The following is an 18,813-nucleotide window of genomic DNA, read 5'->3' as shown; positions in this document are numbered from 1 at the left end:
TCAATGAGGTTCTTTGTGGGATTTCAAAATTATTGGCTCGGCTTTTTCTGACTAAGTATCGAGAAGGGTAAGATGTTCGGCTTTTGGTGAGTGGGTTCTAATTGATAAAAATCTCGGGTTAGCTTTTTGGCTCGACGGGTTATTCCTAACGCCTATATCATTCTTACTAGATCAATGTGCGCTCAATTTTGCTTCGATTAGGGATCCGAAAAGGTTCTTAGTGTGTTCGGTGGTCACTTTTCAAAACTGAGTTAAACTACTACTCAAGGTCGTCTAAGCATCGAGACAAACATTATTCGGGCTTCAAGTGATAACACAAAACTCAACAAGATTCTTTTTCACTCGGTAATTCACGGATTTTTTTCACATGTCTACGGCTTAAGACTATCCATATCATCGGCAAACATTTATTGAGTCAATTAAAGCACACAGAACACCAATTTCTACCAATTATCCTAAAACAAGACAAAAACATCCTAGAAAATCAACTACTAATGTACAAAAATCCTCCGCAAGACAAACAATTACCCCCCCCCCCAAACTTAAAAGTTACATTGACCTCAATGTAATTACACAGTAAAAACGATGGAAAGGGGACTTACCTTGCGGGGGTGACCGAGCTCCCCTACTCGTCCTCGTCGTGGTCGCCCTCATCCTCGGGTTGTGAAGGGTGTTAGCTGCCCAAATCCCATGGAGGGAACGCGGGATATGGTGTCATGAGGTGCGGAGGATAGGCTGGGTAGCTCGGGGCGTCCGGGTAGATGGTCTGTTGATGCGCCGTCCACATGTTGTAGACATTCTGTTGAAACCCGTCTCGCTCCCGTTGTCTCTCTCCAAAGTCGTTGACGAAGCTCCCTAAGGCGTTGTGGGTGTCACTCAGACGGGAGTCGAGCCGATTCATCATTGTCATCACATCCTTGTAGTTGTGCTCTTACTCTTGGCGAGTCGGGGCGTGCTCCGGTTCACCAGGTGGTCCGAGAATGGGGGCATTTGGGTCGCCTCAGTGTTGCTCTGGGACATTGATGAATCCCGCCCCGTCTGGATGTGCGTTCCCATGCTTCCATTGTCGAAGCTTTATTATCTTCTCGGCATCAATGGGGTCCCCAAGACCAAGCCGGGCTTCATTGTGGACGATTTTCAGCCCGGATTTTAAGCGCATGCCGGTGATGATGCCACCGTTCCCGAGCGTCACTTCGGTGTCGCGGTTCGCGCAGAAAATGAATCGCTCATTTATCACCTTCCCTATGTTAATCGTTTTGCCGGTTACGATACACGCGAGGAGTGCGAGGCGAGGGAGGTCCACGACGTGCTCTCTCTTGCACGGGAGGAGCGTCGAGCAGATGAAGTATTGCCACGCCTTGGCATATCGATTGAGATCGGAGATGGCGAGAAAGTTGGGGACGACTTGACCGCGCACCTTCTCCGTCTGGTATTGGGCTCCGGGATGCGCTAGCAAGCGAATCCACTCCTCCCATTGTGGGTGCAAGAGGAGTGGTGCGTACTCGTCATGGTCCGGCTCCGGATCTCAAGGTAGGCGTTGATCGCGACCTACGAGATGTTGACAATCACGTTCCTCACACGAATGAAGTTGTCGACGGTGACGGATAGGTTCGAGTAGAACTCCCGAACGAGCTTTGGTGCCGCTCTTACCTCGATGTCGGCAAGTTTCTTCCAATGTCGGCTCGCAATTTGGTGCTCCATGTTTCCGCACCGGTAGTCGGGTCAGAGCGCCTTCTCGGGTAGCAAATTTACTTGGCAAATTTTGTCCCATAATTTCACCGGCGCCGTCGATGAGTGTGGGCGGGCGTGGCAATGCCGGGAGTGAGTGTCGGGCATGCTTGGGTCGCGACGATGAGGCGGCTCGATGCATCTACAAGACAAATATACCCAAAGTTAGTCAACCCACGTTCGATCATGAAGTGCGTTTATAATGACCCGTTCCCCCAAACTTGAGCCTTAACCCTTTTTTCATCATTAGTAGGCATGAATTCGAGCCCTGATTTATCAAAATTTCAAGCACAATTTCGTTTAAACATTTCATCGAACACATGGTGGCCGAGCCAAACTAACCAATTGATTGAACAAATGGTCACGAATTGGCTTGACCCAAAGCACCAAAACACTCTAACTCATTGCTTAAACACGAATCTAACATCAATTCATCAACAAAAATGAGTTTGAGGAATTTTACCTTGTTTTCTTGAAGAGGTATTTGAAGAACACACAAGGGTAAGCACGGAAATGGATGAGAACTTTCAAGCAAAGTGATGATCAATGTGATGAACGTTGAATTTAAGTGTTGTTGTGCAAAACTAGAAAAACAAATCGTTTAAATTAATTTTTTTCTTGAGAAAACCGGAGAAGAGCTGAGAAAAAGAGGTATTGGTTTGTGAAAATGCGAGTGAATGACCTTTTTAAATTAAAAATTTTCGAGACCTCGCGCCGCGCGGTACATGGGTCGTGGCGCGAGGTGGCAGATCCGAACACCGCGCGTTCCGCGCAAGGTGCTCGGGGAAGACATTTAAAAAAGACTCGCTACCTCGCGCCGCGCGATGGGTACCTCGTGGCGCGCGGTAGCGCCAATAATTCCCTTTCTTTTTTTTATTTTTTTTAAATTAAAAGGAAACATACTAAAGGGGAAAAAAATAGAGATAGACCAAAATAAATAAATAAAAACAATTGCAACGAAAGAAAGCACGGGTTACCTCCCGCGAAGCGCTTTAGTTAACGTCAATAGCTTGACGGGTTACCACTTTTTCCAGCTAGACGAGGTCGAGGTAGGCCACCACTTTCTCGCTCTCGAAAACCGCTCCGAAGTATGGTTTGACTCGCTACCCGTTCACCTTGAATCGTTCTCCGCTGGCGCTCTCAATCTCGAACGTTCCCGACGGGAAGGCTTGCGTAACTTTAAACGGCCCGGACCACCGCGACTTGAGCTTCCCGGGGAAGAGTCTCAACCGGGAGTTGTGGAGTAGAACTTGTTGTCCCGGTTGGATCTCCTTGGGGTTGATGTGCTTGTCGTGTCACGCCTTTGTCTTTTCTTTGTAGATCATCGTGTTCTCGTACGCTTCTCGTCGGAGTTCATCGAGCTCGCTGAGTTGAAAGAGCCTTTGCTTTCCCGCGGCTTTGTGGTCAAAATTCAGAATCTTCATCGCCCATAGTGCCTTGTGCTCGAGTTCCACCGGGAGATGACAAGCTTTGCCGTAGATGAGCCGATACGGAGACATTCCAAGCGGCGATTTGAAAGCCGTTCGGTACGCCCATAATGCATCATCGAGCTTTTGGGCCCAATCTTTAAGCGAGTTTCCCACCGTCTTTTCCAGGATTTTCTTGATTTCACGGTTTGAGACCTCGGCTTGTCCATTGGCTTGCGGGTGGTAGGCAAGGGCTTTCCGATGCGTGACACTATACTTTGCGAGGAGGGCGGTGAATTGGCGATTGCAGAAATGCGAGCCTCCGTCACTTATGATTGCTCGGGGAGTGCCATGGTGAGTGAAGATGTTGTGCTTGAGGAAGTTGAGCACCACTTTGCCATCGTTTGTTGGAGTTGCCTTTGCTTCGACCCATCGTGTCACGTAGTCGACCGCCAGAAGAATGTATTTGTTGCCGTACGAGGATGGGAAGGGGCCCATGAAGTCGATCCCCCATACGTCAAAAGGCTCTATCTCCACGACATTCTTCAATGGCATCTCATCTCGCTTTGAGATATTTCCCGTTCGTTGGCACCTGTCGCATGATTCGACAAATTTTCGGCTATCGCGGATTAGATTAGGCCAAAAGAAACCACATTGGAGTACCTTGGCTGCCGTGCGATCGGGCACATAGTGTCCTCCGCACGCCAAAGTGTGGCAGTGATAGAGCACAGGGAGCATTTCTTCGTCAGGCATGCATCAACGGATCACCGAATCCGCACAATGGCGATACAATATAGGATCTTCCCAATAGTAGTGGCGCACATCGGAGAGGAACCTCTTTCGGCGTTGATGATTGAAATCAGGCGGGATTTTGTTGCACACTAAGTAGTTGACAAAGTCGGCATACCATGGCGGTGAGATTCCCTCCGAGGCTAGCACTTTCTTGTCCCTGAAATCGTCGTTGATGCGCATACGATGGTCGGGGACATGAGAGAGATCTTCTAAGAGCGAGAGGTGGTCGGGGACAAGGTTCTCAGATCCCTTCTTGTCTCTGATTTCCACGTCAAACTCTTGGAGGAGAAGCACCCACCGGATAAGTCGAGGTTTCGCGTCTTTCTTGTCCATCAAATACCGGATTGGAGCGTGGTCAGTGTAGATGTTGGTTTTTATTGCCGATGACATAGGGCCAGAATTTGACGAAGGCGAAAACTACGGCAATGAGCTCCTTTTCGGTGGTGGTGTAGTTGACTTGGGCGTCGTTGAGAGTGGGGCTCGCGTAATATATCGTGTGGAATGACTTGTCTCGACGTTGTCCAAGGACCGCACCCACGGCGTAATCACTCGCGTCCGTCATGATCTCGAATGGTAGAGTCCAATCGGGAGCGGTGATTACGGGAGCCGTGCTTAGCTTCTCTTTGAGGATGTTGAACACCTTCATGCATTCGTCGGTGAAGATGAACTTTAAGTCCTTCTCGAGCAGGCCGCAGAGGGGCTTCGTGATCTTTGAGAAGTCCTTGATGAATCGCCGATAGAAGCTTGCGTGCCCGATGAAGCTTCTCACGCCCTTGACCGAGACCGGGGGTGGCAATTTCTCGATCGTTGCTATCTTTGCCCGATCCACCTCCAGCCCTTGCGGTGACACTCGGTGTCCCAGAACGATCCCTTCCTTGACCATGAAGTGGCACTTCTCCCAATTAAGCACCAGATTTGTCTCCACGCAGCGCCCTAATGCCTTAGACAAATTCTCGAGACAAACATCGTAAGTGGAACCAAAAACAGAGAAGTCGTCCATAAATACCTCGATGGTTTTCTCGATCATGTCGGAGAAGATTGCCATCATGCATCGTTGAAAAGTGGCCGGGGCATTGCACAAGCCGAAGGGCATTCGCCAGAAAGCGAAGGTGCCGTACGGACACGTAAACGTGGTCTTCTCTTGGTCTTCGGGGGCGATGGCTATTTGGTTGTACCCCGAGTATCCATCAAGGAAGCAGTAGTACTCGTGGCCGGCGAGCCGATCGAGAATTTGATCGATGAATGGGAGGGGAAAATGATCCTTTCGGGTCGCATTGTTGAGCTTACGGTAGTCCATGCAAATCCGATACCCTGTGACGGTACGCGTTGAGATAAGCTCGTTGTTGTCGTTCTTGATCACCGTGATGCCTCCTTTCTTCGGGACACATTACACCGGGCTCACCCATGCGCTATCGGAGATTGGGTAGATCACCCCCGCATCAAGCCACTTCAATATTTCTTTGCGCATCACCTCCTTCATGGCTGGATTCATTCGCCTTTGGTGCTCCACGGACGGCCGAGAGTTGTCTTCCATGAGGATGCGATGCTCCCAATAGGATGCATTTATTCCCTAGATGTCGGAAAGAGTCCATCCTATTGCAGGCATATGACTTCGCAACACTCGCAACAACTTTTCTTCTTCCTCGGCATTGAGTTGTGCGGATATGATGATAGGCAGTGTCTTCTTTTCACCTAGGAAAGCGTAGCGGAGATGTGCGGGCAATTCCTTGAGTCCGATCTCCGGTGGCTCCTCTATCGATGGTTTGGCTCGTCTCTTTCTTTCTCCAAGCTCCTCAAAATATCTTCTCGTGTTTGCCTCGAAGCCATTCATGTGATTTGCATATTCTAGGGTTGCACATGTGACAAACGCATTAGTGAAATCAGAGTTGTTCAAGAGACATACCTCGAGGGGCTCCTCCGAGCGAAAGGAGTGGTCGTGGATGGCTGCCTCGCACACGTCTACCCGGAATATGTCATCGCTTGCTTTTGGGTACTTCATTGCTTTGAAAACGTTGAAAGTGACCTCTTCGTCATTTACCCTCAGTTTCAGCTCGACTTTCCGCACGTCGATTAGGGCTCCTCCGGTGGCTAGGAACGGTCTTCCCAGGATGATGGGAATGTCGCGGTCTTCCTCCATGTCTAGTACCACGAAGTCGGCGGGGAAGATAAATTTGTCGACCTTCACGAGTATGTCCTCGATGATGCCTCGGGGATGCTTGATCGACATGTTCGCCATTTGAAGTGTCACTCGCGTGGGCTTCACTTCGCCGATTCCTAGCCGTCGGAAAATGGAGTAAGGCATGAGATTGATGCTTGCCCCCAAGTCGCAGAGTGCCTTGTCGAAGGAGAACTCGCCAATTGCACATGGAACGGTGAAGCTTCCCGGATCTTTGAGCTTTGGTGGGAGCTTTCGTTGAATTATAGCACTACACTCCTCCGAAAGTGTAATGGTGCTACAATCTTCGATCTTGCGCTTGTGCGTGACGATATCCTTTAGGAATTTCGCGTAGGCGGGCATCTGCTCAATGACATCGGCGAAGGCGATGTTGATGCAAAGTTGCTTGAAGAGCTCCATGAACTTGCTATATTGCTTGTGGAGCTTCACATTCTTCAATCTTTGTGGGAATGGCACCGGCACCGTTTTGATTGTGGCCGCGGGCGGGGGAGGCGTGATCGTTGGAGTTGCGACCGTTGAGGACGATGGCTTGTCCTCTTCTTTCTCTTTCCCCTTGTCGGCGCTTTTGAGTTCGAGCCCGCTTCTCAGTGTGATGGAGTTGCATTGATCTCTCGGGTTGACTTCGGTGTTGCTTGGTAGAGCGCACTGAGGTCGTGCATGGAAGTCCTGAGCTAGTTGCCCCACCGTCGTCTCGAGGTTCCGAATTTGTGCCTCTTGATTCGTCATTCTCGTTCGAGATTCGGTGATGAAGGAGGCCAAGAGCTCCTCTATGTTTGGCTTTGGTGCGGGCTGAACGTGTTGTGGGCGAGTCTGGCCTCCCACCTGTTGTTGATGTTGGTGTGGCACCCCTGGTGGTCGACTTTGTAGGAAGCCTTGTTGTTGTTGCGCCCTCCATGCGAAGTTGGGGTGGTTGTTCCTTGCTCCAGTGTTGTAGTTGTTGGAGTTTTGGAATGTGGGCCGGTTGTAATTCCCCACGCGTTCGCATTTTCCGCATGGCCATCATTCGCGTGCGGGCAATCGTCGGTGAAATGACTCCCTTAACACCAGAAGCACGGCTCCCAAGTCATTTGCATGGTGTTCACCGTGGCTTTCATCTCTTTCATCTCCCGCATCTCCTTTCGGAGGTTTGCCATCTCTATCGCCATCTACTGCATTGTCTCCGGATCAATCGTGGTCATCGCGGCTTGAGCAGTGGCGGGACCGGCCTTCATGATTCTCCTCTCTATCGGGCATTGATCGTTGGAGCGCACTAACTCCTCAAGGAGAGCTTCCTCAAGGAACTCCGATGGCGTCTTAGTTAGCACCGTGCCTCCCGCGGCGGTGTTAACTAAGGTCTTCGTCGAGTTGAGGAGTCCGTAGTAGAACGTTTGAAGTTGGACCGGCAACGTGACCCCGTAGTTAGGACATTTTCGAAGCATCTCCTTGAAGCGTGCCCATGCTTCGTGGAGGGATTCGCCGTCCATTTGCCCGAAGCTGTGAATGGCGTTTCTTAGGCGGGGCCGTCTTCTCGAACGGGAAGAACTTGGCGAGGAAGGTGTTGCACAACCCCTCCCATGTGGTGATGGAATCAGGAGGAAGCGAGTTGAGCCATGCTTTTTCCCGGTCACGGAGAGAGAATGGGAACAGTCGGAGTCGGATGGCGTCCACGTTGATGTTGTGGATCTGGAATGTCCCGCACAACTCGTTGAAGTTGGAGATGTGCTCGTTCGGATCTTCATTCGGGGCTCTGGAGAATTGATTTTGCTGGATCATGTTGATTGTCCCCGTCTTGATCTCGAAACTTTGGTTCCCTTCGATGGCCGGGTTGACAATGGCCGGGCGGTACCCTTGAGTGGTGGTTAACACATAGTCGAGGAGTGGTCTCTCTTCGTTGGCCATGATCTCTTCTTCAATGACTTCCTCGTCTATGTTTTGCTTCTTTTCTTTTCGATTTCTCTTGCACGTTTTCTCGATTTCGGAATCTATCGGAAGGAGACTCGAATCACCATCTTTTCGCATCAACCTTCAAAAGAGAAAGACAACGCAAAAACAGGTAAGACACAGAAAATAAAAGAATGTTCAAATTGAAATCTAGTTAATTGAATTGCAATTAAAAACTTGTTCCCCGGCAACGGCGCCAAAAAATTGTTGCGATTTTTACGCGCGCAAGTGCACGTGTCGCTCAAGTAATATAGTGAATTAAGTACGAGTGTCGATCCCACGAGGAACAAGCTTAATTAACAAACAAATCAACTAGCACGAATTGAACTAAAAGGAAAGATGGAAAGATGTCACAAATTATTGACAAGTTTTAAAACAATTAAATAACAAAATAATCAAATAAAAGTTGTAAGGAGAAAGAGATGCTAAGGACCAAGGCTTCACGGGTTTATTTAACGGTTTGGATACACGAATTTGACGCATAATCAATAAAAAAAACTCACTACTCTTTGCTAACCATACTCACAGAATAATATTGCTAAATCTCTCTCGAGCATCTAACAACCTATGTCAACATTAGGAAAATCTTCTCTTGATCTCAATCCCTAACAAAAACATGCATTCATATCAAGAGCATTCACACGATTCTATGGCAACCTAACTATCTCTAGCCTAGGCATGCAACATAGTAATTCAAACCAAAACACTAACAACCTAATCTTTCTCAAGCATCAAGTTGAAGTATAAAATCATGAACGAGGTAGCTAATCTCGATCAAGCATTAAGTGTTGTAAAATCTCACCATATTTAAGATCTCCCACAACGCTTAGACTATCCGTTGTATAAACCTCGCCGCGGCGACGTGTTTCTCTCGCCGCGGCGAGAACTTTCTACAACGGATAATCTAAGCGTTGTAGGATTAGTGAAATTTAATGAACCTCGCCGCGGCGAAAATCCTTCTTCGCCGCGGCGAGAACCTTCTACAACGGATATCTATCCGTTGTAGAAGGTTCTCGCCACGGCGAAGAAGGATTCTCGCCGCGGCGAGAAGAGTTCCAGAGACCCTTTTTTGGAGAAGATATTTGTGCCGCGGCGAAGGCTATCTCTCGCCCCGGCGAGACAATTCTGGGTTTACTTTTCAGCAGTCTCGCCGCGGTGAGAAATAGTCGTCGCCGCGATGAGAGTTCTACAACGCTTACTTTAAGCGTTGTAGAAGCGTTTTAAAACCTAAAAATTTAAATTTTTTCAAAAAACCCGCCCGAATTTCAGACTTAGTCAAATTTTCTTCTTCATTCTTCATTATTATTCTTCTTCTTCATTCTTCATTGTTCTTCATTCTTATTCTCCACCCTCTCTCTCTCTCTCCACCCTTACTCCTCTTCTCCGCCCTCACCCTCTCTCCGCCTCCACTTCTCCTTCTCTCTCCGCCATCACTTCTCTCTCTCCGCCATCGCTCTCTTCTTCTCTTCCATCACTCTCTCTTCGCCCTCACTATTCTTCTCCGTCCCCACAAACCCAAACTCAAACCAACCAAAAGCCACAACCACAAACCCACAAACTCCACCACCACGTCAAACTCACACAAGCCTAGGCATCTCCGGCGACAACTCCGAGTCTCTCTTTCTTCCACGCCTCCATGCTCCTCATCTACACTCCGGGTTAGTTTATGGAATTGAGAATTATGTATAATTTAGGTTGAAACACCATATTTGTATGATATTTCGTTGGAATTGAGTTTTCATTTGATATTTAGTTGGAATTGTGTTTCTTAGATTTCATGTCGTCAACTACTACTAGTTCTAGCGCTAGCGGTAAAAGAAAAACTAGAAGACAACCTCAAAATGTACATCGCCACGACGAGAATTTGGGTAGAAAGAACCCAGATATTTCTCGCCGCGGCGGTGTATATCCGTTGTAGAATACCTCACCGCGGCGAGAAATATACATCGCTGCGGCAAGAAATTTTGTAATTTTTGAAGATTGGACAATGAAACTCTATCATTGTAGAAGCTTCTACAACGGATGCGTAAGCGTTGTAGAAGCCAAGCTTCTACAACGGATATCTAAGCGTTGTAGAAGCTTCTACAACGCTGGATTCTGCAACGCTTAATAAGCGTTGTAGAATCATTCTACAACTGTTTGTAAGCGTTGTAGGATCCCAGTTTTGTAGTAGTGCAGGTCAACATTTCCACACCCTCGCGGAACGCGCCAGCTGCTCCGAGATGGCTCGGGATGCTTTCCAAACCTCGCGACGCGCGCTAGGAGGTTCGCGGCGCGAGGTCTGGATGTCTTCTTGACTCGTTTTAGATCCCGATTGTCTCGATTTGTACAGATTTGCCCAGAGTATCATAGAAATCCCATTTTTGACCTGAAAACCTTCAAAAACACACGAAAAACCTCAAAACTACTCAAGAACAAGCTCGAATTTAGTTGGGATAATAGGAGTTTTCTACGTACGACACGCACCTATCAAGTATCGAAGTAATCCAGTCCCTCCTATTGAGTGTAGCCTTTTGCCACTAATCTGGCTTTCCTCCTGGCTAAGACACCTTCAGCATTGAACTTGTTCTTATATAACCACCTGCATCCTATAGTTCTTTTCCCTTCTGGTAAGGGGACTATGGACCAAGTATCATTTGCCTTCATGGCATTTAACTCTTCCTTCATAGCACTTCTCCAATGCTCATGCTTGGCAGCTTGATGGTAGTACTCTGGCTCGCTTTCCATGGAAACAGCCAGTACAAAGGCCCTGTAAGTGTCTGACAGTCCTTCATAGCTAATCACAGCTGCCAACTGGTGAGGAGACTTGTGGTGTTGATCATCAGCACTAGGGTATCAACACAAGAGAATTAATGTATAATCCCTTTGCTTGCAAACAAATCCACAAAAAGTAATTCCTTTGCATTATCAGATCTAAAACGTTTTATTTGTTTTGAAAACTGGTTCTCAACCATGTTACAAAATGTTGGAATGATTTGAAGGACATCATGTTGGAATCGATCTAGGGTTTAAGAAAATAATTAACGCTTCGGTAAGCGGCGGAATTTTAAAAATTTTCTTTTACAAGTAAAAATAGTTTTTTACTAACCTAGACAAAGAGCAAGTACACGTAATTAAAAACTATTATGAGCTAAGAAGATTACAAACCTTTCTTGAAGCTTGATCTTTGAGAAGCTCTTAAAAAGTTGCAACGCTCGTCTCCCCTCGCAGCTTGTCCCTCTTTCTTTCCTCGGCACCTCGAGCAACCACGAAAGTTTCTATCACTAAATCACTCGAGAAAAAAGGAATTAGTGAGTGGGCACTTTTAAACACTACGACTTAAGAACGAGTCTTGAAGTCGCAGAGCTAAACACTAGGTCAAATGAGGACCTAGGTGCCAAAACAAAAAATCGAAAATAAACTAGAGAGAGAGAGAGGAGTTCGGCCACAATGTCTAGAGAGAGAGTCTCTCAATCTCTAACTTGTGTGGAATAAATAGAATGAGAGGAATGAGGGTCCTATTTATAGGAGAATGGTTGGCCTTGGAAAGAAGTAGTTTCCTCTTATTTTCCAAGCCTTAATGAGCAATCTTTTATTGCCCATTCCTATCCACGATAGGCGCCCACCTCAAGCAAATCCCCAAGGGATTAGTTTCCTCTTTTGTTCTCTCTTGGTTGCCTTGGCCGAAATTCCCTATACAAGTATAGGAAATTTGTTTCCTCTTTTTCTTTTGGCAAGTATCTTGATACATTTATGCACAAAATATTCTCTCTTCCTATGGGTATGTTGGGCGCCCAAATGGTCTCTACAAGGAGCTTCTAGAAGCTTCTTCATTTGTTCATGACAACATGAGAAAAGCCCATTAAGAATTTTCAATAAAATTCTTATGAAATGAAATTAATCCACAAGGCCCAATTAATCATATTATGGCCGAGTGACATTAAGTCATCAAATGACCTTGTCAAAAAATTTATTGACATTCATTTCATCATATGTCTCAAAAGACAAAAATACCTTTTTGACAATTTTCGTTCTTGTTTTGACTTAGCTTCCATTTTAACTATTCCAACTCGATGTGATTCGTGACAGTGACCTCATGGACCCAAATGAACAAAGCTTGAGCTAAACACTTGGACTCAAAAGTTCACAAACCTTTTCCAAGTTTAGTTTAATGCCAACTGACTCCACTAAAGAGTTGACACTGAAAATCTCTCGGTTCAAATGAATTTATTTTCTACTCAAGAATTCAACCTAATTATGATGAGCGGATCCACTGAATATTATCTATGTTTACCCTTCATGAATGTCATCAGCTAGTTGAGATTTACTAAATTACGATTTTACCCTTCTAGCTGTTATTTCCTCAACTCCTTTGTCGCTTGTGAATAAGTTAGAAACAATGTATTGACGAGGAGCTAACAAGTCACATTGTTTCATCCAAAAAGGGTCAAGACTCAATTTGGACACTGGCCAGTTCATTTATTCACACTCCAAGGAACAAAGCATGAGGTGACATACATTGCATTTCAGCAATCTTGTACATGAATTCCATATCTATGAGAACTTCACAAAGTTACTCATGACATTCTCACAACTTAGTACTTCACCAATAGGCCCTGTTCGGAATCACATAGTGAGTCCGAACTCTGACTTTCTCAAATGAGAATACTAAGGTGTGAAATGACATGTCTCATTTCAGGATTAAGGTAAGCACGATGCAATTCATACATAGTGACTTCGAGACATAAGAGGTTAAATGGTTTGTTCTTATCTTGTCTCTAGAAGTGCACTGGTCAATTCAGTACCTTCGGAAGATACCTAGAAGAACTATAGAGTCTCCAACTCTCAATGCCTCGTAACCAGACATCATAGATTCTTCTAACAATCATACTGAGGTCAATAGTCCTTTGACCCTTAGATTGCGAATATATCGTTTTAAGCAAACTACGAAGAGTTTGTTCATGCAAATCTACATTTGTCTCTTCGTAAGTTGTTTAGTTTGTTTATGGACTAAAGACTAATGTTTTATCATAAAGCTTCAGACAAGGAAGATTGAATGAACGTTTCAACTTTTTATTAATGAATAAGCAATTACAAGCAAGAGTCTTCATGAGACTTTATTACATCAAATGTAGAATATAAAGATTACAACTCTTCTTGTGGGCACCATTGACAACACATCAGACTTTTGTCTCATCAAATAAACCCAAGTAAAACGACTATGATCATCAACAATGGTTAAGAAATATCTATGACCAGACCTGGAAACAGTATGAAAAGCGCCCCATACATCACAGTGTATAAGGTCAAGAGTGGACTCACTTACAGTACTAGAATTAGGAAAAGCCAGTCTTTTTTGTTTAGCCAGAGGACAAATGAGACAATGGGTACTCTTATCAACACTATTGAGTTTCAGAACCGTCTTCAAGCTTTCCAGTCTCTCATGAGACAAGTGCCCTAAGCGCGCATGCCATGTGCTGGAAGAAATAGAGTTGATTGAGGCATCCACTTGAGTCTCTTCATCTTGTGTGCTCAGTACATATAGGTCGCCAATGCATTTACCCCTGCCAATCATCCTCTTCATGTACATGTCCTGAATCACAAAGCCAAAATAGGTCAAAGTAACTTCACACTTTAAGTCCTTAGTAACTGCACTCACAGATACTAAATTGAACTTAAAGTTAGGTACATAAAGAACATCACGCAGGATCAAGGTGGAGTTAATTCTAACATCCCCAAAGTAGTGAACAGGAATACTAGTATAGTTAGGTGTAAGGTGATACTTGACTTTGTCAGGGGTTTTAGGCAAATGAACATGGATCTTGTGTTGCAAATATGCCTTGAAGCTCCTGAATCTAGGATCCATTGCCTAGTGAAACAAGGAACAGCATTAAAGGTTTCAATTAAACAACAAAAACCTGTATTGAAAGATGTGAGATTGACACTGGATGAGCTGGCCTGAGTGGTAGAGGTAAGCTTTGCCGAGAGATGCTCAATCATTTGGTGAAGTTGTGCATTAGACAAAGATTCCACAGGATTGACCTCAGCAGCATTGGCTTGACTCTTGAAACGAGGAGTGTATCCAGGAGGATATCCGTGTATTTTGTAGCATTTCTCAATGGTGTGACCGGTCATTTTGCAGTGAGTGCAGAAAGGTTTATCTTTCTTAGAGGTCTTCTTGGCAGTTCCTTCATCGCTGACCGCCATTGCGAGATTGCTTGCAAGATCCACTGATCTTTCACCATCATTGATGGATCTTTGCTTCTCATCTTGAGTGATCATGGAAAATACCTTGTTGACAGGTGGAATAGGATCCATGATGATGATCTGGCTTCTGATGGTGCTAAAAGCGCCATTCAGGCCCATGAGAAAGGCCATGACGTACTCATTGTTGACAAATTTCGTCAATTCATGAGATCCACCACAAACGCACTTACAAGTGCAGATAGGCCTGAAATTATGGAGTTCTTCCCAAAGTGTCTTCAGTTTGGTGAAGTAGGCAGCCACAGATAGGCCTTCTTGGCGAAGATTCGCAATTTGCCGTCGGAGCTGAAAAATCCTGGCGCCATTGCCCTACTGGAACCTTTCCTTAAGATCGTTCCATATGGCTGTCACTGAGTCGCCGAATTGGATGCTTGAAGCAATCTCTTTAGAGACCGAATTGAAGATCCACGACGTAACAATGTTGTTGTTGCGCATCCAGGAGTTGAGAAGAACGGCATTTTCCGACGATGGCTTTGTGATGGAGCCGTCAATGAACGCGACTTTGTTTTTCACAGACAAAGCCATTACCATAGATAGATCTACTCCATGATGGATAGTTGTCTCCATCAAGAAGCTGGGTGACGATAATAGCACCTGGATTGTCGGAGTAGTGAAGATAATAAGGACTCGTCTGATCATCGATCGGCGATCTTGACATCGTGGCCTCCTTTGATGCAATTTCCGCAAGCAATTTGTTGTTCTCTTGTTCCGCCATGGCTCTGAAGATTGGCTAGGAGGCGTGACACAAGAGACGACAAGAAGAAGATTCTCAGAGGAACAATCGATCAAGAAGGAGCGGAACTGAGCTCTGATACCATATTACAATCGAAGCTCGGAAAAAGGCTTCAAGAATCGATTGAGATTCAAACTGAATATCAAACAACAAGAAAAGGAAACAGAGTTTTGGGAGAGAAAAAACGAGGAAGAAGAAAGAATGAATAAACCTCACATCAGTCATCAATGACTTGACGTTTTCATAAAAACTCAGTTAACCCAATCATTGGGCGTGATTACATATATATAACAAACTAGGAAATGATCCACGTCAGACTCAAGTCAAAACAAACCGACTTAAGTAAAAAACGACTAAAAAGAAAATAAACGACATAAAAGAAAATAAAAGAAACATCAGTCGTTTTCAATAGCCATCGCCCTTGACAACGATTTTATTCGCAAATCAGATATCGCGCTGAGTTTGCTCATCCGGGTCCCGGAGCTGGTGATTACGGTGGACGATCCAGGGAAATCACCGCTGTGGGCATTAGCCACTTCCAAACTGTTCAGTGACGATGAATCCACCTTGATATTCTGGCGGAGATGGATATATAAATGTATACACTTCCTCTTGCTCATTATTATTTGTTGAATCCATTTTTAATGTGTTTCATCATTTACAGAGGTGTTCTTAATACTTCTCTCATTACATAGGCATTCACATACCCACTGGGGCCATTAATTATGTATCGGTGGAAATTGAAAATCCAGAGGATTATCAAAGTGACAAAGAAGATAGCAATCTAGATAAAGCTATTGATTCGTTCTGCGTTGCTGGGAGGAGGGTAAAGTTACACTGTTTTCTCTTGAGCACTTTACTCTTTTTGTGTCATAGTTTATGCGAATTAGTTACAAAGTTAGCCTTGTAGAAACTAAGAATCTAAACCATTATACATCTAGAAAAAGAATGAAAAGAAATTGTAATGTAGAGGCAAAGAATCAGCCAATTCCAGTTACTTATTACGTTTGTAAAAGCTGAGCAAAACCCTGTAATGATCCTTTAGCTATTAAAACCTGTTCTGTATCATAACTCAGAAAAATTAATTTCATTTCAAATGGATTTGGTTTCTTTTTATTTCTATTATCATTCTGTAATAAAACTATTGGAACATAAACAGATTCCTTAAAAAGTAAAAACACATGTTCACCAAGAATAAAAATAACAAAAAATTGGCTACGTAAACCACTTAAACTATAGGAATTGTAAATTAGCCAACATTTGGTAAATACTTTGTAAATAGTCAACTTGCATACATGGCAGCCTATTAACTACCTAAAATATATATTTGGCTTTGTTAAATAAGTCTTTTATTAATCTGTTAATAAGTTTACTTGGCTATTTACAAGAAATTAACCAAATGTGGGCTATATCTCAATCCACTATATCCGTGTGGCTATATAACTTAATAACCCTAAAAATAAAGCTAATAAGAACACAGCCCTTTTCATGAATGATACAAACAGCTTATGACAAACTATATATTGATTGTAGTGCTCTGGTATCCTGCGAAGGGTGGTTTCGGTTCCTCTCCGACTTCTAGGTAAGCAAACATGAGTTCTTCACCAAATTTGTTTTTCATTTTATGATCCATATTTTTAAGTGGCAGTCAGTTAAAAATATATATATGCATACACATCTAAAGAGCCTATATCAAATGAAACTGGTGCGCGAACAAACTAAGGAAATCCTAAGGCGTACGTGCCAAGTAATAGAAGGCACTTCAGACAGGATGAGACTACAGAACGCGGGGCTGAGCAGCGCCATGATTCAGGCCGCGTATCACGGGAACGTGGACTTCATAACTGGAATCGCAAAGGCTAATCCGGAATCGGTTTGGGGTCCTTACATTTCGAGAAAAGTGATTGAGGTCGCGATCCAGCTCCGTCAGCCCAAGATTTTCAGCCTCGTGTACGGGCTCCGTGACAAGGTGGCGATGGCGAGCTACCGTGACGAGAACAGGAGCAACATGTTGCACAAAGCAGCTATAATTGCGCCTCCTAGGCTGCTCAATCGCATCCCTGGAGCGGCACTACAAATGCAAAGAGAACTGCAGTGGTTTAAGGTACAAAACTCCCGTTTTTTAAACAATAATGCCCGTTTTTTAAACAATAATGCCATTGCATTAATTAAACAAGAATTTGTTGCAACTAGCTATTCCACTAGCTCCTTTTAAGATTTTAGCAAAAGTTTTATTTTATTTACCTGATCATTTAACGGTCATTAATTTGATTTCAATACCAGATTTTGTTTTTACAGTCTATTAAATCTATATATCAACCTGCTTGACCATAAAAACATATTATGGCAAACTATGTATCGACTGTAGTGTTGGGGAATGCTCCCAAGTGTCGTTTTGTTTCCTCTCCGACTTCTTGGTAAGAAAACAAGACTTGATCATCAAATATGTGTTTCATTCTGTGATTTTTTTTAATTCAATCGGTCTATGTATATGCACCGCGACTGGTGGTTTGTATACTTCTCCAACCTCTATGTAAGAAAAACAAGACTTGTTCATCAAATATGTGTTTAATTCTGCGATCTCTTAATGCTGTCGGTCTAAACATATGAAGCACGATTGGTGGTCTTTATTCTTTTCCGACCTCTAGGTAAGAAAACAAGACTTGTTCATCATATATATGTTTCATTCTGTGATTTTTAATTCACTTAGTCTAAAGGTATGATAACTCATGGTAGGACCTGTTCTCCGTTTTTCTTGAAAACTTAGTAACCAATATAATAGAATAAATAAAATTTGTAAAAAAGAGGAGGAATGGAAAACTGATGCAATTAAGAGACAGGGAAGCCACGATAAGAATACATAAAAAGTTACGCCAAGAACATACCCCAAAAGAAACGGGTGTATGACAACACCAGGGATATCTTAAACTCTGTGTGCACATGTATCGAAGACATTTCGGACCATAGGATACTCCAAAAGGCGGGGTGGTCCCCGTCATGATAGAGGCTGTGCGTCAGGGGAACGCGAACTTCATAAAGAGATTGGCAAACGCTTATCCTCATTTGGTTTGGGATAATACTGATGTTTTGAGAAGTATGTTGGAGCACCGTCAGCCCGAGGTATTCAGCCTCGTGTATGGGCTCCGCAACATGGTCGAATTGGTGAGCTATCGTGACAGTAAGCATAAGAGTTCCATGCTTCACAAAGTGGCTATAATTGCACCTCCGAGGGTGCTCAATCTCATCCCCGGAGCAGCTCTGCAAATGCAGAGGGAGTTACAGTGGAATGATAAAACTTAGTTTTATTTTAGAGAAATTGCTCGAACTACCATTATATCAATAATTTTTTCCAAAAATCCACCAAAGTATAACTTTGGCCAAAAATACAAGTTCCTCAAAAGTGAAAAACCAAATATACCATCAACCTTATTTTTTCTTTCAATTCCACACCAACCTCATTTAATATCATTCCAAAATAAAATTTCTATTTTTTATTCAAAATTATTTATATATCTCTCTCTCTCCCTCTCTCTCTCTCTCCCTAACCGTGTAAACCCTTATACCATTTACTCTCTCTCTCTCTCTCAGTCGAACTCACCCAGAATCGCGACTCTCTCCCTGAATTGCCTCTCTTACCTCACCCAAACTCACCCTCAAGATACTCTCTTTCTTCTTCCCTGAATCGGGACCGGGACCCACCCCGAACCCGAATCCTTCACGACCAGTCTCACTCTCTCTCTCTCTCTCTCTCTCTCTCTCTCTCTCATTCAACTTTGAGCTTACCCTCCGACACGCTCAAGGAAACACGACCAAAG

General features: G+C 44.3%; 1 protein-coding gene across 1 annotated transcript; it reads right to left on the bottom strand.

Annotated features, from left to right (window-relative positions):
- Positions 1-5,496: 5,496 nt before the first annotated feature.
- On the bottom strand, positions 5,497-7,247 carry LOC149378690 (uncharacterized). The gene is made up of 2 exons (XM_089602901.1): positions 7,147-7,247; positions 5,497-7,018 (listed from the first exon to the last, which is right to left on the bottom strand). The coding sequence occupies exons 1-2, from the start codon at positions 7,245-7,247 to the stop codon at positions 5,497-5,499; spliced, it is 1,623 nt and encodes a 540-aa protein (XP_089459027.1).
- Positions 7,248-18,813: the final 11,566 nt, after the last annotated feature.

Source organism: Urtica dioica, chromosome 12 (assembly GCF_054948205.1).
Source record: "Urtica dioica subsp. dioica isolate 48M chromosome 12, U.dioica_male_clone48M_v1_H2, whole genome shotgun sequence".
NCBI lineage: Eukaryota > Viridiplantae > Streptophyta > Magnoliopsida > Rosales > Urticaceae > Urtica > Urtica dioica.
The sequence above is the reverse complement of the archived record's forward strand: the minus strand, read 5'-3'. Positions and strand labels throughout refer to the sequence as shown.